Consider the following 21,127-nt stretch of genomic DNA (forward strand, 5'->3'; position numbering starts at 1 on the left):
CTCTTCTCCAATTATTCTCGGCCACGGAGTTGAGTCCTTGCTACTGGTGTGTTGAAGTCTTCCAAGACAATTATTTCGTCAGCTTGGGGTATTCTTGTTAGATGCATTTCAGATTGGGAGTAGAAGGCTTTCTTTTCGTCGTCTTCACAAGTGAGGGTCGGGGCATTTGTTCTAATGACTGAAACGCATTGGTTATTGGTGAGTTTGAGGCCTAGGCTCGTGACGCTTTGCTTATGCCAGAAGGGAGCTTATAAAAGTGAAGAACAAGTTCGTTTGTGATAGTAAAGTCAACACCATAAACACGGAGTTCATGAATTGCTTATCCTCCAGTTCCTTGTTTTCTGATCTGTCCTTCGCCTGGTCTTATAGTTTCACTCAGTGCCGCAATACTGATCCTGAATCTTTTAAGTTCAAGAGAAACAATAACTGTTCGCCTTTCTGGTCGATTTACCGTATCATTACGTCGACCACATGTACACCTTCTGTGTGCGGCTTCCCAGCAGGGTTTAATATTTAGGCTGACTATGTCTACGGCACATTTTACACCCGTCTCCCCTTTCGGGGCGAGCAGAGTGGTTCCTGAATGTCACGAATGTACCATACGAGATGCTTTACAGCCTCTCCTGAAGCAAAGCGGTGGTCAAACATTCGTCACCTACGAGCCGGTTCGTCACCAGGAGCTCTCATAAGATACGATCCTGCTCTCTTCACAACTCCCCTATCATCGCAGGGCTAGTAGTGTATCGACACACACAGAAATGTGTGGTATCGACTGGTGTGCAACTGCTGCTGCACAACAACGAACACACATTTCTTGACAGGTTCGGGACCTGTGGTCAGTGGCACAGTAGTTACGACGACTGGAGTTTCCGAACCTGCTGCACCCTTCGTCCTTCTTCCAAACCGCAGGGGACTCTTCGCCTAGTCAGCCGTTGAGGATTTTAAACCCTTACCAGTTCATCCCCCTTCCTAGGAAGCCGATAGTGTAATAGAGTATATCCAGGACTTTCTGTCAGGGTTTTCTCTGTTAGCCTTCGAGGATCCCTTCTCACCCCACAAGACAGTGGGCTCCATCCGTGTTAGTCCCACAAAGATAGGTTACCTCTTCTGCCAGATCCGTGGGTCTGAATTCGACATTCTCCACCCTCACCGCCATTGAGATCTTCACCGTACCCCGGCAAGGGGCCCTCACGAGGTACTATCACATGGGCCAGGCGAACCAAGCTTTTTTAACGAGGTGTTACACCTTCTCCACCTCCTTTCCCAACCGGAACTTGGACCAGCTATAATGAAGTTGATAAAGTGTAGTATTAGGTTATTGACCTCTTTCCAGCTGTTCCATTTATTCATTTTTTTCAGCTCAGTAAGTTAATTTATATACAATTTAACTATGGTCTTGCATCCTGTAACAAACCCTACATTTTCCAATGACAGCGATCTAATCACTGTGCTTCAAGTAAAAAATATATATTTAAAGTTAAATAGCATCTAGTTCAGATTTTCATTCATTTTATATGTTGAAAAACACCAAATAATGTGAGTCTTGTTCTAGCCCCCTTTTGTATCTAAACCACAAGCTGTAATGTACTGTCTCTTTTTACCTGTAATTTTTTTAATAATAATAAGAATGATTAAGCCTAACTGTGTTTTCATGTAATAATATAGCCATTAATTCCAATTAAAGTGTGTTTCGATTTTTCAGCCAGCTAAATAAAAAGGTTGTCGTTTACATATTTCCATTCTAACAAGTCGAGCAGGTAGTCCGATCTTCTTTATGAAGTTTGATTATCATTGCTATTAACATGCAAGTCATTTGTTACACTGAAACTTCATGTTATCACGGTCCTGCGTTAGCAAGATTTTCTACTTGCCAACAATGATCAATGTGACTGATAACGTCAGCCGCGCGGGGTAGACACGCGGTCTAGGACGCCTTGTCACGGTCCGAGCAGCTCCACACGTCGGAGGTTCGAGTCCTTCCTCGGGCAAGGGTGTGTGTATTGTCCATTGCGTAAGCTAGTTTAAGTTAGATTAAGTAGACCGTAAGCTTAGGGACCAATGACCACAGCACTTTGGTCGCATAAGTCCTTACCACAAATTTCCAAATTTTTCTTGATAAAGTCACCTTCGAACTATTCAATAAACCAGAAGCGGCGTAATTTCATCGATATTTTCAAAGTTAACGATCCGTTTTTAGAACAATATTGTTCTCTTGCTATCGTCAGTGTGATGAGGTTTTATTTGGAAACATACTACTTTAATTTTTAAATATTCATAAACGTTATAAAAGCGCGTGTATAATGAAGCACTATAACGGCGGCCGTACGACAGCAAGCAAAAATTTTATGTAAATTGTATGTAAACTTTATGTGGTCACATTGTTACAACTTCCGTTGTAATTGTTTAATGTAAAAAAAGTGATGGAAAAAGATAAACAGGAGGTGAACAACCGGAATGTATACTATGTGATCAAAAGTATCCGGACACCTAGCTGAAATAGACTTACATGTTTGTGGCGCCCTCCATCGGTAGTGCTGGAATTCAATATGGTGTTGGTCCATCCATAGCCTTTATGACAGCTTACACTCTCGCAAGCTTATGTTCAATCAGGCGCTGGAAGGTTTCTTGGGGAATGGCAGCGAGTTCTTCATGGAGTGCTGCACTGAGGAGAGGTATGTATAGATGTCGGTCGGTGAGGCCTGGCACGATGTCGACGTTCCAAAACATCCCAAAGATATTCTATAGGATTCAGGTGAGGACTCTGTGCAGGCCAGTCCATTACGGGGATGTAATTATGAACAGGTGCCCGACCGTTTTGAAAGATGCAATCCCAATCCCCGAAATGCTTTTCAACAGAGGCAAGTAAGAAGATGCTTAGAACATCAATGTGCTGTAATAGTGAAACGCAAAACAACAAGGGGTGAAAGTACCCTCTATGAATAACACCATAGCACCAAGCCTCCGAATTTTACTGTTGGCACTACACACGATGGCAGATGACGTTCATCGGACATTCGCCATACCGACACACTGTCATCGGATCGACACATTGTGTACCGAGGTTCGTCACTCCACGCAACGTTTTTCCACTGTTCAATCGTCCAATTTTTACAATCCATACACCAAGCGTGGTGTCGTTCGGCATTTACCGGCGTGATGGCTTACGAGCAGCCGCTCGACGATGAAATCCAAGTTTTCTCACATCCCGCCTAACGGTCATAGTACTTGCAGTGGATCCTGATGCAGTTTGGAATTCCTGTGTGATGGTCTGGATAGGTGTCTGCCTATTACACATTACGACCCTCTTCAGCTGTCGGCGGTCACTGTCAGTCAACAGACGAGGTCGGCCTGTACGCTTTCGTGCTGTACGTGTCCCTTCACGTTTCTACTTCACTATCACATCGGAAAAAACGGACCTAGGGACGTTTAATAGTGTGGAAATCTCGCGTACAAACGTATGACACAAGTGACACCCAATCACTTGACCACGTTCGAGGTCAGTGAGTCCCTCAGAGGGCCCCATTTTGTTCTCTCACGATTTCTAATGAGTACTGAGGTCGCTAATATGGAGAACCTGGCAATAGGTGGCAGCGCAATGCACCAAACATGAAAAACGTATGTTTTTCGGGGTGTCCGGACACTTTAGATCACATAGTGTAACTGACATTAAGGAACAACTATAACTGAATAAATATTTACCAGAAAAAAAACTAAATTTTAAAAATAACCTAAGATACGATGTCGTATAAAAGAGAAACATCGTATATTCTCTACTGCCTGCACATGGAGTAGTAATGCTGGCAAAGTAACCATTTACTGATAAATTTTAAATGGTACTGCAGTATTAGCAATTTTGTGGTGATTAGCTTTAACAATAGCAAAAATCAAATCTGTGCAAGATGGATGACTTCTTATTGCAAGAGCGTGTAATGACACAGTCATGCTTTATCGTTTTAACTCAGTAATGTCGTCTTTCAACAACGTTATTGTTCAGCAATATTGGCATTGGTTTGTGATATTTAATTGAAAGCCATGATTTTACACATGTGATATCCTTCATCTTCTATGTTATGGTAAAAATTGGAAGAGCCAAAAAAAATGGCAACTAAAATACGAAATGAAATATAGTAGAATGATGGTGATAGCAAATTCGCTAAAGCGACCAGTGAGAAAGTTGAAAATTCACCTCACGAAGCTGAATCGTGTACTGAAAGGGAAGTAGTTAATCCAATAGTCAGTACTATGGTAGAATAAAATACGACAACGTATCGTAGTTTACAAGAAATATTAAAGATATGTTTTCAACAAACGTAAAATGAGCTGTCAAGTCGCTTGTTAACTTAATTTTCATGTCAAATTTCGTCAAAAAAATGATGAATTACTAATGAGATGTTAAATAAGCTAACGAAAGTAAGATCCAATAAATCAGTTTTAATGTTACAACAAAATGCTATGTCAACCTATGTGTCAAATGTTGACATCACAGAAAGTACAGTAGCCACTGCAATCACAACATTGAAATCTGCGGATCACATCATTCCTCACGCAATAAAACAGTTGTCTGACGAACAAGTACAAATAAAAAAATATGTTCGTAAGCTAAATAATGAGATGACTAATTTTATTGATGAGCAAGAGGCTCAACTTCTGCAGCAAAATCGACAGGACCAGTTGCGGACCTCGGGTACAAACTCGAGTGGAGAGACTGAATCAGAGGCTCAGACGTTTCTGCGGTTGTAAGCTGCAGACTCCTCAACCTGCGCCGTAGGTGGTGGAGTTTCGTGTTCATTGTCATAGGTAAGGAGTCCATTACACGCAGGTGGCGGCCACACGGTTAGCAAGCGCTGTGCGGCGTGGATTGGGAGGATTTTTGGGTTAGAAGGTATTGAGGAAACACAAAAAGGACTTCAGTCTCAGAGGGCGCAAGCCAAACACAGGAAGAAAGTAGATACAGAAATCATCGGTATAACAATTGCAAATTGTCGTAGCTGTGATGAGAAAGTATCAGAGCTTCAAACGTTAATAAAAAGCACTGATGTTGAATTCGTTATAAGCACTGAAAGCTTACTAAAGCCGGAGGTAAGTTTGTCAAGGACTAACAGTGTTCGGTGACGTGTTTGTTTCTGTTACGAATAGTTTATCTTGTACCGAAATTGAAGTAGATCGTCCTTCTAAGCTAGTATGGATAGAGGCCATTCTCGGTGACCGGAATAAAATAATAATTGGATCCTTGTACCAACCTCCCAACTCAGAACATGGAATCCCTAAAAGCTTCAAAGAAAACTTGAATCTGGTTTCAAAGACATATCTGACTCATACAAGTATAGTTGATGGTGACTTCGATTTACATATACATGTCGGAGAACGTGTTTAAATCCGGAGGTACGATTAAACATCATCTGAAATTGTGCGAAACACATTCCCTGAAAATTATTTCAAGCATTTAGTTATGAGCCCGCTCGAACAGTAAACTGTCATGTAAACACACATTACCACTTAGCAGCATATAATCCTGAGCTAAGTACGGGCATCAAAACGGATAAAGGGATAGTGAACACAGGATTGTCGTAGCGAGACTGAATACCGTAATTCCCAACGCCACCAAAAATGATATATATGTATGTGTATACGTATTCAAAAAAGCAGACAATGACCACTCCCTGCAAACTAACAATGTAAGTACAGACCAGAAATGGTTCAATTCAAAGAAGTAACACGGACAGCAATTGAAAGATTTATACAAAATAAATTAACAGACAACGGAGCTGATTCACCATGGTACACAAAACAGGTCACAACACTGTTGCAGAAACGACGTAAACAGCATACCAAATTTAAACGAACACAAAATTCCCGAGATTGGCGATCTTTCACAGAAGCTCGAAATTTAGCAAGGGTTTCAATGAAAGATGCTTATAATAGTTTCCATAATGAAATTTTGTCTTAAAACCTGACAGAAAATCCAAAGAGATTCTATTCGTTTGTAAAGTATGCAAGCGGAAAGACACTGTCGGTGCCTTCTTTGCACGATAGCAAGGTAGATACTATCGATGACACTGACGCTAAGGCAGAGTTAGTAAACACAGCCTTCTGGAATTTTCAACAACTTCAGTTGGAAAGAAAATGTTGTGGACAAGGCGGCCAAAGAGTGCGTTTTGTTGGCAGAACAATTAGGAGATGACACAGATCTACTAAAGAGACTGCCTACATTATACTCGTCTGTCCTGTTTTTGAGTACTGCTGCGCTTTGTGGGGTCTTTACCAGATGGGATTGACGGAGTACAACGAGAAAGTTCAAAGAAGGGCAGCACGTTTTATAGCATCAAGAAATAGAAGAGAGGGTGTTATAGACATTGTACAGGAATTGAGGTGGAAATCATTAAGGCAAAGGCGGTTTTCGCTGCGGCTGGATGTTCTGACGAAATTTCAATCACCAAATTTCTCCTCCGAATGCGAATTTGTGTTGTTGACGCCGGTCTACTCAAGAAGAAACGATTGTCATAATAAAATAAGGGGCATTAGAGAAATATATAAATGTTATTTTTCCGAGTGCTGTTTGAGCCTGGAATAACAGACAATTAGCGTGAAGGTGGTCCCATGAACACTAATCCAGGCAGTTATGTATGATTTGCAGAGCAGCCATGTAGATGTAGATGTGTGTTCTTACCGAAAGACTGGCGCGGTTGTGTTCAAGAAAGTTACCATAAGGAGGTCTTTAATACTGAACCCTTGAACAGTAGGTAAGGAAGCGTACGCAAGTATTTTGAGAAGTACTCGAGTAAGACGTTATTAGAAGGAACCCAGATCATATAGGGATGTTCTGCCAATACCAAAACCAAAATTTCCATGGACCTATGGAAGAAATCACTCCATGTGCCAGATAACAATCACAAACATTTCCTGTCTCTATTAGACTCACTTGGCCTTATACATTAAGATTCGTAACTGAATAACAGTCACAATAATGACACAGTACAGTCCTCTCTGTCACTCGTACAAACATACAATCATAGTGGAGTAAGAGACAATGAGGTAAATTGTATGACACACCTGGGATCACCACCGATGTGCAATGTGCAGCAGATTGCTCACTGTCCAAAAATTTTAATAAAAAGAGAAGAAATTGTAACAGGTATCATCTTGGTTACTATGGTAATAGCAATGGGTAGTGGTCAAACTATAACAACAACGCCGCGCGGATTGGCCGCGCGGTTGCAAGCCTCCTGCTTCCGCTGCCCCTTCGTAGGAGGTTCGAGTCCTCCCTCGGGCATGGGTGTGTGTTGTTCTTAACATAGTTAAGTAGTGTGTGCGTCTAATGACCGATGACCACAGCAGTTTGGTCCCTTGGGAATTCACGTACATTTTATAACAACAACAACAATCGGTAGAATCCCGAAACTGAATAATGCAATCAAACAACCACGCACAGTAATCACAACGTGCAAGAAACTCCAGTACAAAACCATACTTTGGAAACCGGTCTGTGGACCCAGAGTCGTGTCGTAACTATTATTAAGCTGGAAGATACCCATCCCACAGCATTGCATACAAACGATTAAGTTTAACTGCATTGTTCCTTGAAACGTTGGCCATGAGGTAGTGTGGATGCAGTTGTAAGGAAATGTTCCATTGACGGTCCAGATCGAGCGTTAAAATGAAAAACAAGAAATATTGCGTTTTAGAAGTAGATGTCTTGGTTAATCGACCTGTGACCATGAATTTTAAATATCTGACGCGTTCCAATGTTATTTGGACAGTTGCATCGGACGTTATGATTACAGAAACAAGCTGTTTCTACATAATCACTGTAATTATTAGCTGTGTTGCCACGCGGGATTAGCCGAGCGGTCTCAGGTGCTGCAGTCATGAACTGTGCGGATGATCCCGGCGGAGGTTCGAGTCCTCCCTCGGGCATGGGCGTGTGTGTTTGTCCTTAGGATAATTTAGGTTAAGTAGTGGGTAAGTTAGGGACTGATGACCTTAGCAGTTTACTCCCATAAGATTTCACACACATCACATTAGTTGTCTTGATGAGACAGACGTAATGGTAGATAAGCAGATGTCACCCAAGCTAGTTAGTTCTGATAACGAAACAAACTCACTGACACTTCAAAAGGATGGACTGTTAAAGGTGCACATATACCATTAGTGTATCCGCCTGCTTTGCTGGGCGCTAACGTGCTCGTCTCCCACGCAAGCGGGCCCGGGTTCGGTTTCCGGCCGGGTCGGAGATTTTCTCAGCTCGGGGACTGGGTGTTGTGTTGTCCTCACTATCATTTCATCCTCATCACCGGAGCGCAAGTCGCCCAGTGTGGCGTCGACTGAAATAAGACTTGCAATTGGCGGCCGAACTTCCCCGGTTTGGGCCCCCTGGCCAACGATGCCATCCGCTCATTTACAATTTACCATTAGTGTTAGGAAATTCAATGGTTAATATGCAATAAATGTGTTTGATGATAAATACTATTATCTAAATCAACTTACTTGATTATAACCATCTGTACAAATAAAGTGTAGGAGAAGAACAGCAAAGAGGCAAAGAGACAAAAGAAGAGACAAAAGAACACGATATAAAAGAAAATATTTTAAAGCGATGTTTCCAGAGTTATCAATATTTTAAGCTTACACAGTATGAAAGTCTCTTTTTATCATAAAATGAATTACGTTGTTCGAGTAGACCTTTATACCTGTCCACGTAAAATAATTCACAAAATAAACTTGTATCTCTAGACAACGTAAGTAACCCATACATCTATTATGCTGTAATGATGAGATAGACATGAGAGAATTACAAATACTATGATCATAGGGAAGAGATTGTTCAAGCTACTATCCGTGTTATCGTAGGGAAAGTCCCAACTAGAATTGTTTTAGACATGGATGACACGCTAAATGTTATTTCATCCAACGTATTTTGTAACATTCATGAGGTCACAAAAGTACCTCTGTTTCCTGTACAAATTTGTAAGATTATTGGAGCTACTGGGGTTAAGTCACGAAATGACAACATAGAAACACTGGTGGAAGTTGAAACAAGAAGTCAATTTACATAATGCCCATTCGCAATAGTAAGTGGGTTAGTTGTAGAATGCAGTTTTCGTTTTGATTTCCTATGGGAGAAGGATGCAGTGACCGACTTCTCTTCACGCAAATGATTTCGTAACATCGATGGCCAAAATATTGTAACTGATGTAGTGAAAACAAAGGTAGAGCACGGCTAGTACTGCAAGGGCGTATAAGTAAAGTTTCTTAAGTCAAAGGAAGCATCCACTGATAGTACACCTTCACACAATTGTCCAGTTAGAACAGTGAAAATCAAGTTAATAGTTAGATTGTAGCTTGTCCTACCATTGACTTTTTTTGCAAGAGGCAGGATCAAAACAATTACTGTTAATGTACATATCGTCTACTTTGTACATGTATTTGAAAGGAAAAAGAAGCAAATATTATTGACATGTACCAGTGTCAAATGGAAGTTCAACCCGAAGATATTGCCAAATTACGTACTCTATCCGATGCAGAAAAGAGCTATAGTCATTAATGAAGTAATACAAATAAAGTATATTAAAAAATATGCAACAAAGTTTATTGCAACACGTCCAATCATTAAAATAATTTTAAATCTTTACATTGCTGTAGATGGTAAACTTGCTGCCTTGTCGTCAGATGATGCATCAAAATTCACTTGTCAAGCATGCAAAATATTTCTACATGAAAATTAAAGAAATACTGATATCAAGATTTTACCAGAAGAAAACCTCACGACGGGAATTTTCCATGAGTGGAACAGATCCACACGTACAGATACTTATCAGTCATAAAGTTATGACCACCGACCTACTATTGACGCAAAACCGTCCAGGCGGTAGCTGCGTCATCTGCCAAGAAATGACTGCTGGTCAGACACAAGGACGGTACATTTAGTACCAGTGAGCGTGCTGCCCACGTGTAGGATGGGGAAGGCGTACGATCTGAGGCTGGGCGCGAGCATTTCGGAAACTGCGCGATTTGTCGGGTGGTCGAGGAGCGCTGTGGTGAGTCTTCAACACTCGACCAAACCAAGGTGAAACCACGTCCAGACGTCGTGGGGTTGGGCGACCACCCCTCATTACCCAAGTCGGACGTTGTAGGTTGGGAAGAGTGGTAAAGCAGGACAGGCGGCGAACTGTGGCGAAAGTAGCATCAGACTTTAATGCTGGGCAAAGTACAAGTGTGTCTGAATGCACAAAGCACCGAACACTCCCAACGATGGGCCTCTGCAGGCAACGACCCATAAATGTGCCAATGCTAACACCACGACATCGCCAACTATTCCCATTCTTGTAAAATTAGGCCTAGATGTGAGACTGTACGAGCAATAAGAAAAATACACTTTTTGCACTGTCTTTACCTTATTTCATATTACACTATTATTCGTTACAAAACTCGAACTAAAAATATCATTCATAACAACTAGAAACGTCAAAATTAACTTATAACTTCCTATTTATGTAATTTACGGCAGCAGAATTCAATTTCGCAAGCATAGTGTTTCTTCCACTGGTGACGTCTCTGATTGCGCAACGTAGGCTAAAAGCCTCTAAGCGAGTCTTCCGACTTTTATACCATAACCTCATGTAAGTTGTGCAGAATGGGTTCCCCGAATTCTTTTACCTCATGCGTGAATGCCTGCGCATGCACATTCTTATCTTGTCTGAAAACTGGCGTGTTCAGACAGGGTAGTCCTCTTCCTTCTCTTCCTCATTTCCATGGAACATGATCACGAAAGTGTGTGTGCTCTCACATTACCTCCATTCCGCGAGAGAAAGGTGAGGTTGGGCATTAAATTTTAAAATTAATGGTAGGAAACACGATTGATTGAGGCAACATCTCTGCTAGCCTGAGCGGTATTCCAGCCGCATACGTTTTGGGAGATAGACTTTTTTTTGCTCGTCACTCGAAACACGTAGCATTATTTCCCATGAGTTCACTGTGGACTTCTGAATAATTTATAAATAGCCAGGACTCTGATTACTTTCTGCTAGCAGTTCCGCTCAACTTATGATTTTATCGCGTAATGTGGTCTGGAAATCTAATTTTGTACACTGAGGCTACACACTAACACAGTTTGCCAGTGAGGGACGTAAAATATTTCTGCTACTAGCTGACAAATGGTTCAAATGGCTCTGAGCACTATGGTACTTAACATCTTAGGTCATCGGTCCCCTAGAACTTAGAATTAATTAAACCTAACCAACCTAAGGACATCACACATAGCCATGCTCGAGGCAGGATTCGAACCTGCGACCGTAGCAGGTTCCGGACTGAAGCGCGTAGAACCTCTCGGCCACCACGGCCGGCACTAGGTGACACTTAGAATACAGTACCGTGTGTTGGTTCTCTGTAATTGTGCAGAAAAAAGAAAATAGACAACAATATTATTTTTTAAATTTTTCCTATTTGAAAATGTCGTCAGCTTGTGGTCGACTTAGACGGAATTTGACGTCAGTCATTCAGTTTACTTACGTTTACATTTTCACCTCTCACTGAGTGATCTTTATATGTGCAGAGTTACGTTATTTTGTTTTGGTTAGAAGATAAATCAGATAAATTTGAAGGTTGTTCTACTGTGTTGTACTGGGAGAACACACCAAGATGCAACAGAAGTACTGAAGGGCTGCCTACACTATGTTTGTACGTCTGTTCTGGACTAATGGGATTATTACCAGACAGAATTGACAGAGTATGGTTCAAATGGTTCTGAGCACTATGGGACTTAACATCTATGGTCATCAGTCCCCTAGAACTTAGAACTACTTAAACCTAACTAACCTAAGGACATCACACAACACCCAGTCATCACGAGGCAGAGAAAATCCCTGACCCCGCCGGGAATCGAACCCGGGAACCCGGGCATGGGAAGCGAGAATGCTACCGCACGACCACGAGCTGCGGACTGACAGAGTATGTTGAAAAAGTTGAAGGAAGGGCACTTCGTTTTATAATATTACTAAATATTTGAGAGAGTGTTATGGACACAATAAACGAGTGGGGTGGTTATTATAAAAACAATGGCATTGTTCATTACGGCGAGATCTTTGACGACATTTCACTCAGCATCTTCCTACGCCAAATGCCAAATATATCGTTGTCTTCCACCTATATATGGAGAAATGACTATCGTGATAAAATAAGCGCACAAGAAAGATTTTTCTTTCACATACACACATACCCTACAAGCCACGATATGGTGCATGGCCAACGGTAAGTCGTATTACCGCCAGTCATTTATTTTGCTCTCCCTCTCCCTAAGAGAGCGAGAGAAAAACGACTTTTCACATCGTTTCAGTATGAATCTTGATTTCTCTAATCGTTTCTTCGTGTCCCTTACGCAGGATATATTTTGATGGCAGTAGGGTTGTTCTACACTACGTCGCAAAAACCGGTATTCTGAATTTTCTGAGTAATCTGGCAACGTGCCTCTTAATTGTTTCGATGTGTTACTTTAATCCAACCTGCTGGAGATCCGAAACAATCGAGCAGTACTCAAGAAAGGGTCACACCAGTGTTCTGTAAGCGATCTGCTATAAAGACGAACGACGTTTTCCTAGAATTCTCGAAATCGACAGAAGTTGGCCATTCGCCATGTCTGCAAACGACCTCGCGTGCTCATAACATTTCATTTCCCTTTGCAGCGTTCAACCTATATACAGGGTGGTCCACTGAATGTCACCGGGCGAAATATCTCATAAAATAAGCCTCCAACGAAAAAACTACAAAGAACGACACTCGTCTAGCTTGAAGGGGGAAACCGGATGCCGCTATGGTTGGTCCGCTAGATGGTGTTGCCATGGGTCAGACGGATATCAACTGCGTTTTTTTTTTAAATAGGACCCCCCATTTTATTACTTATTCGTGTAGTACGTAAAGAAATATGAACGTTTTAGTTGGACCACTTTTTTCGCTTTGTGATAGATGACGCTGTAATAGTCACAAACATACGGCTCACAATTTTTGACGAACGGATGGTACTACACGATTATTTAATAAAAAATGGGAGTTCCTATTTGATAAAAAACGCAGTTGATATCCGTTTGACCTATGCAGTGCCATCTAGCGGGTCAACCATAGCGCCATCTAGTTTCCCCCTTCAAGTTAGACGAGTTTCGTTCTTTGTAGTTTTTTCGTTTGATGCTTATTTGGTGAGATATTTGGCCTGGTCACTATCAATGGACCAAGCTGTATATTGTCTATGCCACAGTATCAAACAGCACCCACTAATACTGTATTTGAACATTATAGGATAGTTTCTCCACAAGTTTTCATTTTTCACCCTTCAAGCAAGCTGTCATTCATCACTCTATAAAGAAGTTCTGGCCAAGTCATCCTATTCCGTCCAACAGTCACTTGTGGACGAAGTTGTGCCGTAAATTATAGTGTCATTAGCAAACAGTCGTAGACTGCTGCACGTCTTTTATGTATACAGAAAACAAGAGCAGTCTTATCACACTTCCATGGTGCCCTCCTGGAGTGCATGGTATGCGGTATATTCCCGATAGTGCAAATGGTTCCGTTTGCTCCTTTGCCGATCTAATACATTCTTTGATCTTCCTTGTTGGTTTGAAAATCGTCTTTATGACGTGTTTGCGCAAGATACGACCGATTCTGTCTGGCATTCTGGGAATGTATGGCAGAAAGGTCGTATGCACATTTCTTTTTCTGAGTTCTTACTTCGCCAGGTGCTTGGCTCTATTACACTTCTAATATAATTTGTGGAGTACCCATTGCTCCTCAAAACAGTTTCCAGGTGTTGCATTCCACATCTGAGGTGAAGCGGCTCACATTTCCGTTCTACTCCCGTTACGAGCTTATTAACCATGTCTCTTTTCTGGCACGGGAGGTGGTTTGACAGTTTGCGTGGGTATGGATCCGTGTGTGTCGGTTTTCGGTACACACTATGTCCTAGGTTTTCACCATCCCTTGTGCTCAGCACATCTAGAAATGGTAGTTTTTTTGTCTTTTTCTACTTCCATGGTAAATTTGAACCAACAAGGAAGATCAAAGTATGTCTTAGATCGCAGAGGAGAAAAGGGACCCACTTGCAGTGTCGGGAATATACCGCATACCATACACATGTGGAAAAGTTTATGTCGGAATGACGGGACGATCAATCAACACCAGGATCAAAGAACATAAGCGACATTGCACGTTGGGAGAGGTGGAGAAATTGGCCGTGGCAGAGCGTTCGCTGAGTGAGACCGACCACGTAATAAAATTCGACGACACGGATGTTCTGGCTTTAGAGAAGCGCTATCATACCCTCTTGTTCAGAGAAGTTGTAGAAATACAAAAACACGGGAATATCGTCAACAAGAAAGAAGAGAGCCTTAACAATTTCGTAAACCTTGTCTCCGCAGAACACTTGCAGTCCATCACAACGTAATGTGTGCTGTTACTTACAGGGTCGTTGGTAGGTGCTTTGCAGCCCTAGGCAGAACTGAAGGATGACGCCCCTCTTTTCTTATTATCATCGGTCTCCCCAATAATATCGCCTCCGCCCCGCACTCCAACACCAAAAACATCCAACGGTAGACCAATGCACCTCTCGTGTGATACTGCTTCTAAACATTATTAAACTAAGGTGACCAGGCGTCCCTATTTTCTGGGAACTGTTCTCAGTTTTCAGGCTTTGTCCTCAATTTCTTTAAGACCTATTGATGACAACAAATGCCATCCGTTTCTTATATTTCATCCTCAGTTTGTGAAGTTTTCTAAAGTATTTGAAATAGGAAGAATTTACAGAACATTTTAAACTATCACTCAACTGAATGTACCAGCGCACCCTAATATGGCATTTTTCCCGTAACTTAGAAATTACAGTATACTTATGGGAGACACTGCGAAGCATCCAAATAAGTCGTCTGGATAATCGTGGTGTTATTTCGTTTCTGTTTTAATTGAAGCATTTTTAGAATGAGGAACAAACCTCATCTTCATGAGCATCCACTTTTATGCGATTGAATAAATAAAATATGTCTTGTCTGCATTTTCTGTTGGGACATTTACAACTTTCACTTGCCACCCCGGTGGCACGCTGATCGAAGTGACTCGACTCTGATCATTCTTACGAGATGGATCCACGTTCGGATACCGATGAGGTGTGGATGTTGTTTTCTGTCGAAAGGTATTGACACTTTCCCTTCCTTTCGCCGCCCGCAAAATTTGGTCGTCTAGTCTTGCCTAATGGTAGCCACAACGGTGATTACTTAAAAACTCTTCGAGCTATTCACGTATGTGAGACGCTCTTCTTTATGGTCCGCCTTTTTGTTAACAGTCAGCAGTGTGGTACGAATTGGTGTTCATTGGCCCCGAGTGCCATTAGGGAGTGGAACGGTAGAGAAATGTTCTGGTAGTCATTCTGTGCACACTCTGCGAAAGACCTGAGCGTGAATGGCAAAGAAATCGTCTAGATGTTAACACTGATGTTGTCTAGAAATTCGCTGCGTATATTAGAGACGAGTGTCCTCGGAAGTGAACCCCAAACACACTGAAGTATTTTCCAGCCAGCAGCCGCCTCGTCAATGACTCACCATGAAGAGCCTCCGCGACCGGGCGTTCCTCCGCAGCTCCCGGAAGGCGTCTGCGGCGCTGATCTCGTTTTGCGAGCGCTCCTCCAGTCCCCTCTGGATGACCTCCAGCTCGCCCTGCACCTCCTTCTCCGAACTCCTCCCGCGCAGCCTCATCAGCGCCTTGGTCGCTTCGTCCTTGCGATGCTTCGCCAACAAGAAGTACGGACTCTCCGGCATCCACCAGAAGATCGCCACAAACAAGACCGGCCAGACCATCATGATTTCCGTCACCGTGAAGAAAGACACTTTTGGCCCAATAACGGTGATCAGCAGGGAACCCACTCCCTGCATCAATGTACCCAGTGACACCAAGAGCCCTCTGATGCGGTCCTCGGCTATTTCAACCAAGTAAACGGGAGCCAACTGCAGACAAACAGAAAACATTCCACACGTCACTTCATTTTCTCAAAGCGCACAGCTGCAGAAAACAAGCTAATGGGGTGCTGACGGAAAAAGAATCGCAACACCAAGAAGGAGTTTTGCGGGATAGGTAGATCTTGCTACATCTGAAACATGATTTCTGCTCAGATTTAAGAGAGGTGACAATAGCGCCACTATGAGGACGCACATCAGGTTTGCTTTAAATCCAAGCGCCAGCGGTGATTATCTTTGAGACTGGACGTAGTGAGATGACATTAATCAAGAATGCCTTTAAGGCCATTATCAACAGCTCTCTATCTTTGAACTATGTCATGTAATAGGGCGGGTGTTCCTTCTGCAATACTGCAGAAAGACATGGCAGGAAAGCAGCTACTGTAAATGATTTATGGCAGCGGTTGTCAAGAGAATGTACGGTCACAAGAAGTCCGGGCTCTGTCAGGCTACGAGGCACATAACGAGAGGAAAGACCATAGTGTTCAGCGTATGGTTCTTTAGCTTCGTACTGCATCTGCAGCAGTAATACGAGCAGCAGTTGGCACCACAGTGACACAACGAACTGTTTCAAATCAGTTACTTCAAGGACAGCTCCGAGACATTCCACCGGCCACAGAACACCTCCATTTGCGACTTCAGTGGCGTCAAGTGAGAGCACACTGGAGGGCAGGGTGTTTTCTGAAGAAAGATGGTTCTGCCTCGGCTGCTGCGTGCCAGACACACTGGAGTCATGGTCTGGGGTGCGATTTCGTACGGCAGCAGCAGAATTCTCGTGATTATCCCACGCATCCTGACTGCAAAATTGTACGTCAGTCCGATGATTCAACCTGTTGGGCTGCCATTCCAGGGGGTATTTTCCAACAGGATAACAATCGCCCAGATGCCGCTGTTGCAACCCAAAGTGCGCTATAGGGTATTGGCTGGTTTCCTTGGCCTTCTCGATCACCAAATCGGTCTCTAACCGAGCACATATTGAATATCATCAGTCGACAATTCCAGCATTGTCCACAAACAACATCAGTTGTTCCTTTATTCACCAAGTGCCATAGGCATGGAACATCACCCAACATCTGCCATCCGGCACCTGTACAACGCAATGCTACACCGGTTATTACCGTACCATCAGTTCACATCTGCACTGACTTCTCCTGCGTTTACTGTGTGATCTTGGAATCTTATTCACTTAAATATGTTACCTAGGTGAATCTATTTCCGAAATTTCATTACTGTACATTAAATGTTTCCCTTTTTCGATAGTCTATATTAGAACTTATTAAAACGTATAGTTACTAAGAATCGAAAGAAGACCGGCTTAGCGTTTTCAATCTGAATTCTGAATAGAAACTTTCCTTATATGTGGTTAGATTTATACCAAATAAAACAGTAAAGGACGGAAGTGTTACAAAAATAGGCCTGAACACTGCTGCAGAAGCAATGAAGAAGTATGCAAAACAGAAAAGGAAAAATCCTCAAGACTGCAGAAGTCTTACAGAAGCTCGTATTTTAGCGCGAACTTCAATGCTAGGTGCTTTCAACAGTTTCCACAAAAGGAACTCTGTAAGGACATCTTGCAAAAATTTCAAAAAGATTATTGTTGTATGTGAAGTACGTCAGCGGCAAGACACAACAACTTCATTCCGTGATAGTGATGGTAATGTTACCAATGTCAGCGTCACTAAAGTTACTACTTATGGTTTTCCGAAATTCCTTCACCAAAAATGGTGAAGTAAAGATTTCAGAGTTTGAGTCAAGAACTGCCAGCATGGATAACTTAGAACTAGATATCCTCGGTGTAATAAAACAGCTTAAATCTCTTAGTAAATCTCTTAAACCTTTCCTCCAGTCCAGATTGAATACTACGGAGAGTCCTTTCAGCGCATGCTGATATACTAGCTCTTTAGTAACAAATCACATACAGCCGCACTCTCGATGAAAGATCCCTACCTAAAGTCTGGAAAGATGCACAACTCGCACCAATATTGAACAAATGATCTAGGAATATTCTGATGACACCGTCGTATTACAGACGTCGAATTGCAGTAGGATTTTGGAACATATACTGTGCTCGCACATTGCGAATTACTTCGAAGAAAACGATTTATTGACAGATGGCTAAAACGGATTCAGAAAATGTCGTTCTTGTGAACCACAACTAGCTCTTTATTAACTATCTCTTTATTCTCACGAAGTAATGAGCGTTGTCGACAAGGTGCGTCAAATTGGTTCCATATTTTTAGATTTCCCGAATGATTTCGACAGCGTTCCTAACAAGCGACCTCTAATCACATTGTATGACTGGATTCGTGATTTCCTGTCAGAAACGTGACAGTTTGTAATGACTCATGGATAGAAGTAATATCTGACGTTTCCCAACGAAGTTTTATAGGCTATCTGCTACTCGTGATCTACATAAACGATTTAAGAGACAATCTGAGCAGCCCTCTTAGACTGTTTGCAGATGATGCTGTCATTTACCATCTTGTAAAGTCATCAGACGATCAAAATGAATTGCAAAATGGTATATAAAAGATATCGGTATTGTGAAAAAAGTGACAATAGGCTCAAAATAACGAAAGGTGTGAAGCATCCACATCAGACTTACAGGAATACATTAAATTTCGATTACAAGATAAATCACCCACATCTAAAGAGTGTAAATTCAACTAAATACGTAGGAATTACAATTACAAGTAACTTAAATTGGAACGATCACGTATATAATGTTGTTGGGAAGGCAGACCAAAGGCCGCCTTTTTGGCAGAACGCTTAGAGGATGCAACATGCCAAGTACCCAGATTGCCAACACTACGCTTGTCTGTGCGGTATGGGATCCTTACCAAATAGGATTGACAGAGGACATCGAAAAAGTTCAAAGAAGAGCAATGAGTTTTATATTATCGCAAAATTGCTGAGAGGCCGTCAAAGATATGATACGAGCAATGGATGGCAATAATTAAAACAATGGCACTTTTCGTAGCAACGAAGTTTCAGATAAGTCAGAAGAGAATGTACTAGCATTTGCAGATAACTTATTGTCTGCATTAAACTTAGGATTATGGATAGATGAATAGTTTTTATTGATGACCAAGTCGCGCTTGACAGGAAACGCTGAATCATTTGATGAAATCCATTAACAACCGGGTACGACGTTGTAGGATGAAAAATAGCTGTAGATTCTGCTGCACAGAATGAAATACAGTGTCACGAAGCAGAAAGAGTTTGACTACAGTTTTCTAGGTGGAAATGAAAGATCAATGATCAACTTATGGATGATAACTAAACAAGTAGAATCGTTCTGCAGGAAGCCGAACACAGGATATTAGACGCATTTGTAAGGGAAATGCCTCCTCACATCTCTAGAAAGATGTGTGCAGAATTTTCAAAATCTGTATTGGTGTGCCTATAGCAGTGAAAAAATAAATTCGGTAACGAATGTCCGTAATAGAGGACATATTTTCTGTATTGGTGTTAAGTGCTATCGTTGTGGATATTCCGGTTACAAACAAAGGGAGTAGAGACATGGAAAAGTGAGACACTGGAAGAAACATTGCAGAAGTATTTTTGACCGTGAACAGAGATGACTTACAGGAACTAAGTGACTTGTGAAGTTAAAGAGCTTAGTGGAGGGTAATAAGCTCGAACGGAGTGGCAGATCACCCAGGCTAAAAAATCTAGAGAAAGGAGGATTGAACAACACCAGGATGGTCCGAGGTCTACGGTGGAAATATTGGATTATGCAAGCTAATTAACCAATACAGTGAACAGGGAGTTACATGTAATACAGATCCGGCTAATCTTGCTGGACACCAGATTGTCTGCGGCCAAATTCTGCGAATACTGGCCAACAATATGAAGGGGTAGCAGAACTGCCGGAGACGATTTATCATGTTATGCGCAGGCAGTTATCCTCTATCCTACTGCCACCTACACCTAACAGTCATGCGGTCCACAAACAAACTTACGACCAGGATTGCTTCATGCGACATGCAGTTAATAGAAATACTTCACTGTTTCTTATATCTTTACATTCAGTTGCTGTTTCTGTTGTGTCTGCAACATCTCCCTACTTACTAACAAGTTTGAAATTACACAAAATGTTGTATAAGCAGAAGACCGTGAACTATCGTATCGACAGCAGCATTACACATGTTCGAACCGTTAATGTAGCGTACGGAACACAGTCCACAGTTAAGGTAGGTGAACTGAATGTAGACAGATACTCCATAGAGAGTTCAGTCACAGAAACAGCCGGTACGGTAGCTGTTGTAAGATAATCCGCCAAGGAAACATACGAAGTTTACAAGTTGATGTAGATGCCGAACGCAAAGTAACGTGCAACTTTTTAATTAATTATCCGCTGTTTACATCTGGAGGGCATCACGGCCGGTGGCGCAGAATGTCTTGAACTGAAGCAATATACGTTCACTATGGTTGAAAAACCTGCTCTGGTGAAGGATACTTAGAGGAACGGCAAAGTTAGGTGGCTTAGAGGTGTCCTGGTTAACCCGTCGTTTAGGCATAGCGAGTTTGATTAATAATCAAAATATCCTCGGTCCCGGATTGGAAACCAGCCACCGCTTAAATTTGATTTAATAATCAGAATTGGCGGCCGAAGACTTCCGGCTTGAGAAATCACCCTCACTCCCCCAACCGCCTTGTCAAAGAGAGCGGAGGGGCAGACAGAGGTTCAGGGCACTCACTTGTCCTTGGAGTGGGAAAGTGGCCTCAAACACAGAACAATCAGCAATGACCAACGGCATGAGGGAGCAGAATGCAATGAAAAGCAATGCATTAATGACACATAACGTTTATCCACAGGACATGAGGCAGGTAGTTGAAAAAGTGTCATGATGACCTTTACATTCATGATGATCTCTACATTGACGAAAGATTCCGGAGTAGTCCCCTATTCGGGTCTCCAGGAAGGTACTGATAAAAGTGAGTTCACCATGAGAAAAAGATTAAATAATCAACAAAAGGATAACGTTCTACGAGTGAAGGCCTGGAATTTCAGAAGCCTGAACGTGCTAGGGAAACTAGAAAATCTGAAAAGGGAAATGCAGAGGCTCAATATAGGTGTAGTAGTGGTCAGTGAAGTGAAATGATAAAAAGACAAGGATTTCTGGCCAGACAAGTATAGGGTA

General features: G+C 42.1%; 1 protein-coding gene across 1 annotated transcript in view; it reads right to left on the reverse strand.

Moving 5' to 3' along the window:
* LOC126187908 (facilitated trehalose transporter Tret1-like) overlaps positions 1-21,127 on the reverse strand; it is a 140,263-nt gene that overhangs the window by 80,722 nt on the left and 38,414 nt on the right. The window contains exon 3 of the mRNA XM_049929261.1: positions 15,570-15,971. Coding sequence (XP_049785218.1) covers positions 15,570-15,971 — 402 coding nt within the window. The remainder of the gene's footprint in view (positions 1-15,569; positions 15,972-21,127) is intronic.

Source organism: Schistocerca cancellata, chromosome 5, assembly GCF_023864275.1.
Source record: "Schistocerca cancellata isolate TAMUIC-IGC-003103 chromosome 5, iqSchCanc2.1, whole genome shotgun sequence".
Taxonomy (NCBI): Eukaryota; Metazoa; Arthropoda; class Insecta; order Orthoptera; family Acrididae; genus Schistocerca; species Schistocerca cancellata.